We start from the raw sequence: 12,491 nt of genomic DNA, 5'->3' as shown, positions 1-12,491 counted from the left end.
CAGCGCTGGGCGGATAATATGGGATATTAGCAGACTTGAAATCTTCACCTTCATTAATTGCTGTGCCTTGAACACTGGTTGAGTAAATGTGTTCATTATATTGGAGTGTTTAGACATCTTCTCCCCTTGACTTCTCCTCTCCATCCTACACAGGCCCATTTGCTCAAAGGAGGGTTTCTCCCAGCCCTCCTCCAAGAGCTGGCTCCCATTTCTCACCAGCTGTCCCAGCCCACCTGCTTTTCCTTGATTTTTTTGCCATTTCCATTTTGTTTTAACGATTAATTGAGCCGTGACCAACACCTTGATGCCTTCATGGCACACTCAATGCCATCTGGGGCATCCCACGACAGCAGCTCAGCTTTTAGTCCACCCTAAAAAAAACCCAAAAAAACAAAAAACCACCTTAAAGCACAACTTGAAGTCTTCTTGAGGATTTTTTCTCCAATTTAGCACTTAAGTAATAATGTTTCAGGGGCAACTTCATGGAGCCTTCCTTGGAAATGCTTCTAGAGGTTGGAAATTCAGTTGCTGCATATCCGTGGTGCAGGGACATCCCATCCTCGGGGCAGGTCACACTTCGTTTAGATGCTGTACGTGCCATGAGATCTTACGGTTCTTTGGTGCCAGGTAACAAGAATCGGATTGCGCAGTGTTATCATGGGACCTGCATAAAGCTGCTCTTTCTTTTTGGAGAGCAAAACTGGTGGAGGGTTTGGAGGTTGACCTCATATTCATACAAGTCAACCTGTCAAGGTACCTTGAAAGGAAGCAGAAGAGGAGTGGAGATCCTTATGGGATGTCCTTACTCCATGGAAAAACTTTTTAAAAAAGACAAATAGGATCAGACTTGGATCTTGAGCTGGTACCACTGTTTTTTCCTGGAAGGAAAATATAATTTTAGAAGCATCAGACAGCTCAAAACTCAATGCAAATAGCAGCAAAACCCCAAAGTGACACCCACAGCCATCAGGTCAGCTGATACCATGTTATCCTTTAGGTTATTTTTTCTTAGGGATATTTTTGGGGACAAATTTTCATGTTTTGGAAAAGAGCCTTCATTTTCATTTCTTACCCATATACTCACCATCTCCTGAATGCTGCAAGATAAGTTCAGGTTTCTTTAGACCTTCGATAAAGTGTGAATCTGAGCCTGGGATGCTCCAGCTAAATAGCCTGATCATTTTCTTTTCCTTGCATCCTAACAGAAGACAAAGATTACTGCAATCTGCCCTATCAGGATTGCAAAGCTGAAAATATTGCAAGGGACATTTCCCTGGCTGCCCAGCCACTGCCGTCCCAAGCTCCCACTGCTCCGTGTGCCTTGCCAGCAGCCCGCGGTGCCTGTTTACCATTAAAAAAATGGCTTTTTTTTAATGGCAATGAAGCAGATTTGTGGCTTTTGTCACTAATACAAACAGACTGCAGTGAGCAGGACAGGTCTAAACGTGCTTGAACATCCCTTGGGGTTGCCTCTCCCACCTGCAAGATGGTCACAACCCTCCTTTGCAGGAGGAGAAACTGTTTGGCACTACCCACCTTGATGGAATACTTAAAGACGTGCATCATTTTCGCCTCTTAAGGGTTGGACCATTGGTGTTGCTGCTTGGTCATTGCTTGGGGTCATAGGCAGGTGACAGCAATACTGTGCCATGAAATTAGATCCTGCAGCAATTAAATTCTGGTTTTGCCCATCATACCTTGAGCAAAAAGGGTGAAAGGACCAAAATCTGGGAAGGAGAGAAGAAAAAACATTATTCTCGTCAAGTAGATGTATAGAGTAGGGTAAGTAGGTGTAGGGATACTCCTGTCTTAGGTGATTTAAGTGCTGGTTGAGTCCCATCAAGTCATACCTTGACCGTTGGGAATACTCATCAGCTCTTTGCCCGGTGGAAGTGGCTTGGAAGGAGCCACCGCCAGGCTGGGTGGAGGATACAGCCCTAGCTGCTGTGATAGATTAGCCAGGGGCTGGATGCTGGACTTGGAGATCTTGGCTTGGTGGCTTTCATGGGACATCAGCAGATGGTGGTGTACATCTCCTCCATACTGGGTGATGCCCAGCGAGCAGCCGGTGCGTCATGAACGGTGGCTTAGGTTGCTCATGTGCTGAATGGATGGATTTTGAGGCTGTAAATCCTCACCCTAACCTTGGACCACTCTTGTCTTTGCCAGGGTACACCGCAGGGACTCCCTACAAGGTCCCACCGACCCAGAGTAACAATGCACCTCCTCCCTACTCGCCGTCTCCGAATCCATACCAAACCGCGATGTACCCCATCAGAAGTGCCTACCCACAGCAGAACCTGTACACCCAGGTAGGTGCCTCTTGCCAGCCACCACAGCAGGTCACCACCTCGCTCAATGACTTGCAAACACAGCCTGAGGTTCTTGCATGGCTTCATCCTTGGCTGTCAGGGCTGAACACCCATGTCCTGGTGGGATGGAGGGGCTTGTGGTGGGGCTTGGGGGTCTCCAGGATGTTGGGGTCTCTCTCCTGGCTTCTCCATTGGATCCTCTGGATGAGACACGGTCTTGCACCATTGTCATGTGCAATGGAGTCAACGCAGTGGCATCCCTGTGGCTCAGCCAGGTTGGGAATCAGGTCCCTTCCTCCAAAATCACTGACTGTCGGAGCTTGCTGGCTTCAGGATGGTCCCTGCACCCACCTCTCCCCACCCTCCCCAGCTCTAAACACTGCTCTTCCCCCGGGCCAGAGATGAGTCTGGGCCACCACAAGGTCCACTTGCTGGTGGCTGTTGGCAGCTCACTCGACTCACATCACCCTCCTGCCATCTCCCATGGAAAAGTCCCCGTGTCACCTTCACCAGTACGAGCTACTTCAGGCATGACCCAGCTCCTCCCTGAGCACCTGGATGGGTTTCCAGTACCATCTTCTGTGCTCCTGCGTTGCCACTGTCTCCAGCTATACGCTGGAGCCAACATCCTCCACAGGGATGCAATTTAGGGCAGATGTCCTCCAAAAAATCACCTTGATGCCCCTTCCCACCGAAGATCACAAGATCCTTGGGGCAGTCTGTCCCTACAGCTTCCCTAGCTTTCCCCTTCCTCTAACACCAATAACCAACTTCTCCAGCAGCTACAACCTCATGGACTGGTTGCTCCATGCCTTGCTGAGACCGGAGCATCTCTTCTTGCTGATTTTGTCCACCATCACCTCTTCTTCCATGAACTGAGTGTTGCATAAACTGCTGGGGACCAAACACACAGGAGTTTTGACAGCCTGGAAGGGAATGATGGCGAGGAAGAGATGCTTTGGTAGATCCTTTCAGCACGTTGTGCTCACAGCACTCACCGCCTGGGATGTTCCTTCTCCGCAGCTGGTTTCTCAGTCCTCTTCATGAGACTAATTGATCTTGGCACATCCTCCTCATACCTGAGGAAATGCCTTTCAGCAGCTGCAATTTGTCCTATCAACCTTTGTGGCTTCTGAAAGAAAGAAGTAATTTAGTAGTTCACCCGCATCTCCTTCTCTTCTCAATCCACACCTTCAGAGGTTCTCTAATGGCTCTCACTAACGTGTGATAAAATCTCTCATCATTGTTCTTTTTCTGTTGGCTTCTTTCTTTTATTGCCATGCATCCTTTCCGCCTTGTTTCAAACCCCCGCGGGTCTCAGCAGCCTGAATTTTGGAGCCATCATCATTGGAAACCCAACGAGATGACACACTTCACAGACCCAAGCAAGCACCTTGGGACCAGCCAAGAGCCATGGCTTCTCCTTTTCTTCCGTTTCTTGTTCATTTTCTGTGCCAGCAGCCAAAGTCTTTTGGGTCCATGCCCTATTTCATCCCACCAAAGGGAGGTTTGTCCCTGATGAGTTGTCTCTCCAACCTATGATGGTGATCCCTCTTCCAGTCTTGGTGCCTTCATCCATCCCAGCAACCATCCCCCATCTCCATCCAAAAGTCTTTTGGGTCCATGCCCTGTTTCATCCCACCAAATGGTGGTTTGTCCCTGATGAGTTGACTCTCCAACCCATGATGCTCTTCCAGTCTTGGTGCCTTCATCCATCCCAGCGACGATCCCACGCATCCGCAGGTTCAGCTTCCTCTGTGCTTGTCCAGGTCTCCAGGCACAGGAGCTCGCTTGGGGGAAGGACCAGCCCTTTGGCAGAGCTCGAATGATGGCCCATGGGCAGCTCTTTGTACCAGAAGCTACGTGTGATGCTTCCTTGACTTAATATTGTTTCTGCAACACATCTGGAGGAGCTGAGAGCTTGAAGTCTCGAAGTGAAGGACCATCACAGCTTAGCCTCACGATACAGGCTGGGTTTGGGAACCTCTGATGTCCCACAGAATCATTAAGGTTGGAAAAGATCTCAAGGATCATCAAGGCCAACTGTCAACCCAACACCACCTAACCCACCATATCCTGAAGCATTTTGTGCAGGGGGTAGGTGGTGGGGCTGGACCCACTGCACACGGAGCTGGTGATTGCCTCTAGATAAAACACCAGGTTTCAAGTCACTGCTTTGGCTTTCAATCAAGTGACAAAGATGATGGTGGTTTGTTATTTTGGTTTTTTTTTCCCCTTCTCAAACAGGGAGCGTATTACACCCAACCAGTGTATGCGGCACAGCCTCACGTTATCCATCACACCACCGTGGTTCAGCCCAACAGCATCCCATCGGCCATCTATCCAGCTCCAGTTGCTGCGCCCAGGACCAACGGTGTGGCCATGGGGATGGTCGCTGGGACCACCATGGCAATGTCAGCAGGTAAGAAGGAAAGGTTGATTGCGTTTTGAGCCATATTTTCATCTCTCGGGTGGGATGTAGCCAAACAGCCTCTGCAGAAGACTTGTCCTGGATGAAAATTCACTTCTGATACTGATCTAACTCACTTTCTAGGCTAGCAGAGGAGACCTTTTGTTTGTCTCACCCTAGAAGGATGCACTCGTGCATCCTTAAATATATTATTCTTTCCTCTGTCTGTTCTATAAATAGAGAAATAACCAAATTTGGCCTTCAACTACTGTTGTATTTCCATCCTCAAATTCCTTTTCTAGGATACTTACTGTCTTGCTGCATATATTTGACAAAATGAACATTAACTTTGGCTTATATATCCCAAATCCCCTGCATCTCATGTGCAGGATTGCTTCCAACTGCAATTAATTGACAGCACAGTAAGTAAGGACATGGGCTGGTTTTATTTTTCCCAAAGCCTGTATTTTCCTCATTAACAATTCTTAGGATTGTATATTGAATTATGCCAAGAAATGCATCATTCATCCTTTCGCATCTGCATTAGCTGTGAAATAAGACTCTGTCCAGGACACAATCCCCAGTACGAGCAGAGATATTGCAGCCTGGGTGTGACGAGAACCATTCTGCGAGAGATTTACTCTTGCTTATACTGACAAGTGGATAGATGTAATTAATGCACGGGGGTTGTCTTAAAATTTAGTGAGCAGTATTTGTAGAGGGATACCCAGAAATTGAGAGTACGGTTGCTTCGAGCACCCACTTACTGCCAGAACAGAGAAATTTGGGGAGTAATTCCTAAATTGAAACTCAGAACAGAGTAATTCTCCATCCCCATGTCTGCTGAAGGCATCATGCAAATTCTCACCTAAAATTCCTCTGTGTATCAGCTGTAGACCTAAAAAAAAAGACACTGCACCAGACAAGTCCTGTTTCATGGTTGGGAGAGGATCAATCCTGCTGCGTCCCAAGGCTCTTGGCTCTGTGGGTATAAATGAAGCCAAAGAGAGATGGGAGATGAGTGGCAAAGCTCATCTTAATTTTTCCTGGAAGATATGGGGGTTTTTTTTGTTATCTCCTTTTGCAATCATCATCCCTTCCAGTTTGATCTGTAGATGTTTCAGATGGGTGCAAGGATCTGCTGTTGCAATTTAGCCTTCAGCATGTGGAAGATGCCAGTGGGTTAGTGACCATCTCTGCTGCTGATCTTTAGAGACAAGGAAAATTGGAAAAAGATGAGTTAAGGGCTGAAAATAACATGGAAAATATGCTGGAGCCTCAGGTGGGTTTATTCCCTTCATGGTGCTGGTTGGTACCGACCACATGAGTCAAACACCTTTGATTCAGGTCTTGTGGGCAGAATAATATTTGGAAGAATTGGAGAAGAAAAAAAAAAAAAAGGCAGCTGATGCTGTGCCTGCCCCTTGTATGCGATCTGCAGCATCGTCCCCTCAGGGTACCACTCCCCTGATGGAGCTCTCTCCTCCTTTGCTAAATATTTCTCTGTGCCGTTGCAGGAACCTTGTTGACCACCCCCCAACACACCGCCATCGGAGCACATCCAGTTTCCGTGCCAACGTACAGGGCTCAAGGAACCCCCACCTACAGCTACGTACCTCCACACTGGTAAACCCACTGGCCAACTCATGTAAGTGCTGCCGCTGCAGGTCTTGTTCTGCAGTCGAACACTGTGAGAGCGGAAATTGTCATGTTTTAAAGGTTTTGGATGTATCACGGTCTTTCATGAAATCATGGAATGGTTTGGGTTGGAAGGGACCTTAAAGACCATCTCATTCCAACCCCCCTGCCATGGGCAGGGACACCTCCCACTAGCCCAGGTTGCCCAAAGCCTCATCCAGCCTGGCCTTGAACCCCTCCAGGAATGGGGCATCCTCAGCTTCTCTGGGCAACCTGTTCCAGTGCCTTCCCCCTCGGCCTGTCCCTGCACCCCCTGATCCAGACCCCCCCCAGCTCTCCTGTAGCCCCCTTTCAGCACTGGAAGGTGCTGGAAGGTCTCCCCGGAGCCTTCGCTTCTCCAGGCTGCACACCCCCAACTCTCTCAGCCTGTCCCCGCACGGGAGCTGCTCCAGCCCTCGGTCCATCACACCCAATTAACGGGCAGCGTGTTGATGGGAATGTGTGATGCCGCACAGGCAGCAGCACGGATCTCCTCCAGCCCAGGAGGTTATCCGAAATCTCTCCTTGCTGCCCACATTACGCTGGGCTAATCCTGCCCATGACAAGTCATCGTGCAATTAGCATCCCATCTGCATATTTTTAATCCTGTGCGTTGGATACCACCAACAAGCTGCTGCTTTCTCAGCTCCATGCCCAAGAAGTTGCCCGCAGGGTGGCAAGAGGGATGGTTAAATCCCCTCACACGGGGCAGAGGAGAGGAGAACAACCCTGTCTGATACTGCACCACTTGCTTCTAACTCCTTTTTTTTAATATGTTTTGCTCTTTTCCAGATCTGGAGTCAAACATTGTATGCAACTACACAAGTCTTACATCGGTGCTGTGGCCGCTGTACTGCAGCACCTCGTCTGTTTGCAAGAACAAAAGAGAAAAAAAAAAAAAAAAGTGCAAGGGTCACTTTATGCATTCTTTAGTGGTTTTTGTAAAAGCTGCTTTTTCTAATCTTCTGCCTCCTTTTTATTTTTTTTCCCCTCCTCTCCCCGCTACCTCCTCCCCAACCCACATAAATTGTGTAACACACATACTGACACTGAGCAATAGTAAAGTTCTCTCTTTGGTCCTCTCATTCGAAAGCTCAGAATAATTCACTTTTCCGGCATTGCCCAGCTGAGTGGTGCAAAGATCCCCCCACTTCTTGTTCGTTTGGGTTCTTTTCGTTCTTTTTTTTCTGTTGTCGGTGTTGTTGACGAGAGCCTAGATTTTTCTTTGGCTAGTAAAAGTGGTTGATGTTCAGGGTACTATGTGAAAAGCACAGCGCTGGTAGGCAGGCTTATTCCGATTTGGTTTGGGTATTTTTAGTTGAAGAATATAAATTATTTAATCTTCCATAACATATTACAAGAAAAAAAAAATTGGTGTCTTCCAGATAGCTGTCGTGATAGATGATAAATGCGTTCTCTGCAGTGAAATTCTGAACTCATCCCTTCTTTTGTAGGAGTAAGAGAAAATAAATATCATTAGCGACGTAACACACTTGTCTTAGCATGTAGGAGGATTGGTCACCAGCAGGTCTTTGGGCTGCTTTTTCCAACTGGGCAAATGGATCTTCAGTGATGGGAAGAGAGCAGCGTAGAGATGTGTGCCCTGGGAGTATCTTGCACCTCTTGGGAAAATGAGATGCTCCCCATCAGCCACATCCTGGGGCTACGCGGGGGAGAAGGCAGCTCCTTCCTTGCATGGCCACCATTTGCAGGAGAGATGTGCTGGGTGGCTGTTGAAGGAAGCAAGGAGATGTCCAAGGGTTGGTCTGAAGAGCTTCTCCAGGTCCAAGGGTTGGTCTGAAGAGCTTCTCCAGGTGCAAGGAATGGTCTGAAGAGCTTCTCCAGGTCCAAGTGTTCATCTGAAGAGCTTCTTGAAGTCCAGAGGTTGGTCTGAAGAGCTTCTTGAGGTCCAGGGGTTGGTTTGAAGAGCTACTCAAGGTCCAAGGGTAGGTCCAAAGAGCTTCTCAAGGTCCAGGGGTTGGTCTGAAGAGCTTCTCCAGAGTCTGGTTGTGTGGGAAAAGAGGGTGGCTGGTTGATGGAGAAGAGTCTCTGAGGTAGGGCGAGGGGGAAGATGGGTGGCTTCACCTTGCACCCGTGCTGTCAGCAGGGCTGAGGCCAAACCATGATGCCTCCGTGGTGATGAAGGTGGCCCTCCATTCCTTGGCATACAGCTGGGCTTGGAGACTTTGAGGAGGAACATTCATCCACGTACAAATCCTGGAACTGTAGAGAAAAGCTGGTGAGGGGGATGATGTCCAGCTGCTCTGCTTGGTGAGCAGGGAGGAGCAGGGGGAAGAGGAAGCAATAGCAATAAACACGTCTCCTTCCTCACGGAAGGCACCTGAGAAAAGACGAGAGCAAGGAAGGTGATCCACAGTTGACGTGGACCAGGCTGGGAGACAATGGTCATGCAGAGGCTGTGGGCATCGGGGTCATTTCTGGGGGTTTGGCTTACCCAAGGGCATGAGGATATGAAGCCGACTGCAGACAGACATCTCACCTCGGGGTGTCTGAGTAGAGCAATAAGTTGTCTCGAGGGTAGCAGTGAGAGCATTCATATTTGCAGACAACACTTGCGGCCAGTTTGAGTTATTTTTAAATCCTTATCCCTAAACCCAGCATAGAAACAAGGGTTTTCTTCTTTTTTTTTTTTTTTTTTTTTCCCCTAAGAGAAAAAACATCATTGGGTTTTGATTTTTGCCTTGAGCGTGCCAAAAGAGTTGCATTCACAGAGACATTTGCAACTCTCACATCTTCTGGGCTCAAGGTTGTCACAGCGGGCCAAATCCAGAGCCTTTGAAGAGGTCACGCTGGGAGACGTGTGGATGGGAATCCCTCCGGGCGCTGCTTGGTGTGGGTTTCCAACCATGCATGGTGTCGAGTCAGCGCCCAGATGTCTCTGTTGGTAGCTCTGTTTTGGTCAAGCCTGCATGACATCTCCAGATGGGGGTGAGGCCAGTGAGGACCAGCTCTGGAGGGTCACCATGACCAGGACACGGTGGTGTAGAGGTCAGACTGGAGGGTCTTGCAGAAGAGCAAGATGACAAGTTGTTGGCATCTGGGTGAGGGTGAGACTTCTTTAGTCTTGGTGATGTCTCCCAGATTGGCTTCTGCTGCTATTGGGAGGAGCTACTGGAGCTCCTTCCCATGAGCATGGTCCAGATGAGGAGAAATAAGCTTAGAGACCCCAAGAGGACTTTTCCTGCGGTCCTGAGTGGTTTGTCAGGTTGGATGTTGGCGCTGGTGCTTCTGTAAGGGGGTCGTTTGGTTGATTTTGCTGTTTTTAAAGGAAATTTAGCAACGCTCTGGTTGACCTTCCCAACCTCAAGGGGAACTGTGGGGGTAAAGACTGAACATCAGCGCTGTGGGGTGGGGAAGGTGGGTTCTGTGTAGTACGTTGGGTTGCACTTTGGGTTTGTATAAAAGGAAAAGAGAAGAAAAAAATAGAATAAAAAATCAGAGGGTTGCCCAATTGAGCTTGGCAAAGCCAAGATTTAGCACGTAAAGAGCAATGGGACATTTGGAAATACCAATACTACGTCATCCTTCCACTGTTTGTAGCACACTACAGTTAAACCTTGGCCAAAAAACCACTGAACAGTAGATCACAGAGATCGAAGCACTCTCAAATATCCCTTTTTGCTCTCAGTGTTGACTTCACGTTATGTTATCAGGAGTTGTCCATCACCATCGAAACACATAGGACAGATTAAGCTCTTCCTGACTTGCAGGGTCCAACAAGCTTCGTTATTGCAGCCTGGGCTCTGCAGAGGAGGACCTTTCCCAGCAGACCTCCACCAGCAGAGACCATCTAACCAACCACTGGCCTGGGCATCCTTCTCCCTTCACCGCAGTAGGAACGACTGCTAAAATTTTGGCCCTTGGCTAGGAAGGAGACACTAGGCTTTCTCCTGAAAGGAAAGAATACACTCCAGTTGGGTGGAAAGCTCCAGGAGCCAAGCAGGGAGGACTACCCAGTGTTCCCACTAATGAGATCTGACATGGGGTGGTTGAGTTCAAATTCCTTCACTTGGATCAGTAGATCTAATGCTCCTCATCCTGTGATACCCAGGCAGAAATACTCATTAAGTCAACCAAAGTGTGAAGAAGTGAAATAGTCATCGTCTGTTGGGCAAGAGGCTTTGGTGAGCATGCTTGCCAGCTGGTGTTGGGTTTAGTCTTGCACCACTGCCTGGCTCCAGGGCCACCACCTGGCTCTGGGGCCACCACATGGTTCCAAGCTTGGGTGGCTCCTTCCCAAGGTGGCTTCATGGGGCTCTGGTGGTGGGGAGATGCTCCCTGCCACCCCATTGGGCAAGAAGCTTTGGTGAGCACATTTGGCAACCAATGCTGGGTTTGGGCTTGGAGCACTCCCTGGCTCCAGGGCCACCACCTGGCTCTGGGGCCACCACTTGGTTCCAGGCTTGGGTGGTTCCTTCCCAAGGTGGCTTCATGGGTCGTGGTGGTGGGGAGATGCTCCCTGCCACCGCGTGGGGATGTGGGGCTTGAGGCCAGCAGTGACCTGTAGCCCTCTCCCCTTCCCCATGGAGGGATGGAAGGACGGGAGGAAAGCCCAGGATCCCCCCCAAGCCCTTTTGTTGGCCAAGTCACGGCTTAAGTGAAGGTCTTGGGGAGGTCACAGCCTGGTGAGGGACGCACTGATGGGGGCCACCAGCTTCTCAAATATTTCATTCCAGCAAAGCTTTGCTGGTGTCAGTTAAGGAAAAAGGTTTCTCACGGTGAAGCATCACATGGGGTGGTAGCAGGGAAGAGCAGGAGGGGTTAACCCATCCTTAGCAGCCAGAAAAGTGTTTCGGAGATTAAAATCCCAGCTAAAAAGGATGGAAAATAACTCACAAACCACTGTTAAGACCATTAACCCAACCCTGGCGTTATCTGTGCTTTAAAGCATGAGCTGGAGTGCAAGATTTGGGGGGGGGAAGGCATTTTAATAGTGGTGGTGGTCCCCAAACCGAGCCCATCCCCATCACGCCTCCAAGCAGCTGAACCCTCTGGGCAAGGATTTCCTCCTGGATTTTATGAATAAGAACCCAGGCCAGCTTTTTGTTTGTTTGTTTGTTTTTTGGGGGTTTTTTTTTTGGGTTTTTTTTTTGTTTTTTTTTTTTTTTGTAATTTGAAGATGTAGTTACCGTGAAGTGTTATTTAAAGGGTTTGTTTTCGTGATGGATGGTTCAGAGCATCAGGTTTTCCCCCTCCCAGCTGTCAGCATCCCACTGGATATGGTCCTTTCTGCAGAGCCCCCCACTTTTTCCATCCTCTCCTGCATCCCAACGGATGCATCCCCCCCCACAGGGAATTTGGGATGATGTGGTCCCCGACCGGAGGGCTTGAAGTCACGTCTTGCTTTCTTAGAGGGAGGAAAATTTCTATTCTTTTCCATAGGAAAATCCAACCAGCCGACAATAGCAATAAAAGCCGCTGGATACCCATAAATCCAGGTGGGGGGTTTTTTGGGGTTGTTTTGGTTTGGTTTTTTTAATTATCAATAGTTCCAGGCTCCCTGAAACATGGTGACCCTCTGCCCATTCTCCCTTTGCTTTGCTGTGAGCGCCGGGTCGGCTCCTGAGCCCATCGGGTTACTGGCAGGATCAGGCTCCAGGTATTTTCTAGAGAAAAAAAAAAAAAGGCAAAAAAAGGCTGTTGAGGAGCTTGAGAGGAAGGAGAGCTTGGAAAAAGCGTTTTTTTTCTTTAGAAAACGTAGCGATTCACCGGTAATGGGGTAAAATAACCCATTACGGGGGTGTCTGCAGAGCAGGAATAGCAAAATACGTGGTTTAGGGGCAGAAGTTTCTGGTTGGAGATGTTTCTAGAGAAAAAAAAAAAAAGGCAAAAAAAGGCTGTTGAGGAGCTTGAGAGGAAGGAGAGCTTGGAAAAAGCGTTTTTTTTCTTTAGAAAACGTAGCGATTCACCGGTAATGGGGTAAAATAACCCATTACGGGGGTGTCTGCAGAGCAGGAATAGCAAAATACGTGGTTTAGGGGCAGAAGTTTCTGGTTGGAGATGCTCAATTGTGCTGTTTTTAGGGGAAAAAAAAAAAAATCCTGATGGAATGTGGACACAGGGTCTGCAGC

General features: G+C 48.7%; 1 protein-coding gene across 1 annotated transcript; it reads left to right on the top strand.

Annotated features, from left to right (window-relative positions):
• The first annotated feature begins 324 nt into the window (after positions 1-324).
• FAM168A (family with sequence similarity 168, member A) lies at positions 325-7,284 on the top strand. Its single transcript, XM_010085621.1, has 5 exons — positions 325-364; positions 2,170-2,312; positions 4,560-4,734; positions 6,240-6,370; positions 7,192-7,284. The coding sequence occupies exons 1-4, from the start codon at positions 325-327 to the stop codon at positions 6,350-6,352; spliced, it is 471 nt and encodes a 156-aa protein (XP_010083923.1). The 3' UTR covers positions 6,353-6,370; positions 7,192-7,284.
• Positions 7,285-12,491: the final 5,207 nt, after the last annotated feature.

The sequence above is a fragment of the Pterocles gutturalis genome, unplaced genomic scaffold (assembly GCF_000699245.1).
Source record: "Pterocles gutturalis isolate BGI_N339 unplaced genomic scaffold, ASM69924v1 scaffold15095, whole genome shotgun sequence".
NCBI lineage: Eukaryota > Metazoa > Chordata > Aves > Pterocliformes > Pteroclidae > Pterocles > Pterocles gutturalis.
Note: the sequence above shows the minus strand (reverse complement) of the source record. Positions and strands in the feature narration are given on the sequence as shown.

Coding starts and splice junctions, on each gene's coding strand:
- FAM168A (XM_010085621.1), top strand. CDS start 325: ATGCCATCTGGGGCATCCCACGACAGCAGCTCAGCTTTTA. Junction 365..2,169: donor CGACAGCAGCTCAGCTTTTA/GTCCACCCTAAA, acceptor TGTCTTTGCCAG/GGTACACCGCAGGGACTCCC. Junction 4,735..6,239: donor CACCATGGCAATGTCAGCAG/GTAAGAAGGAAA, acceptor GTGCCGTTGCAG/GAACCTTGTTGACCACCCCC.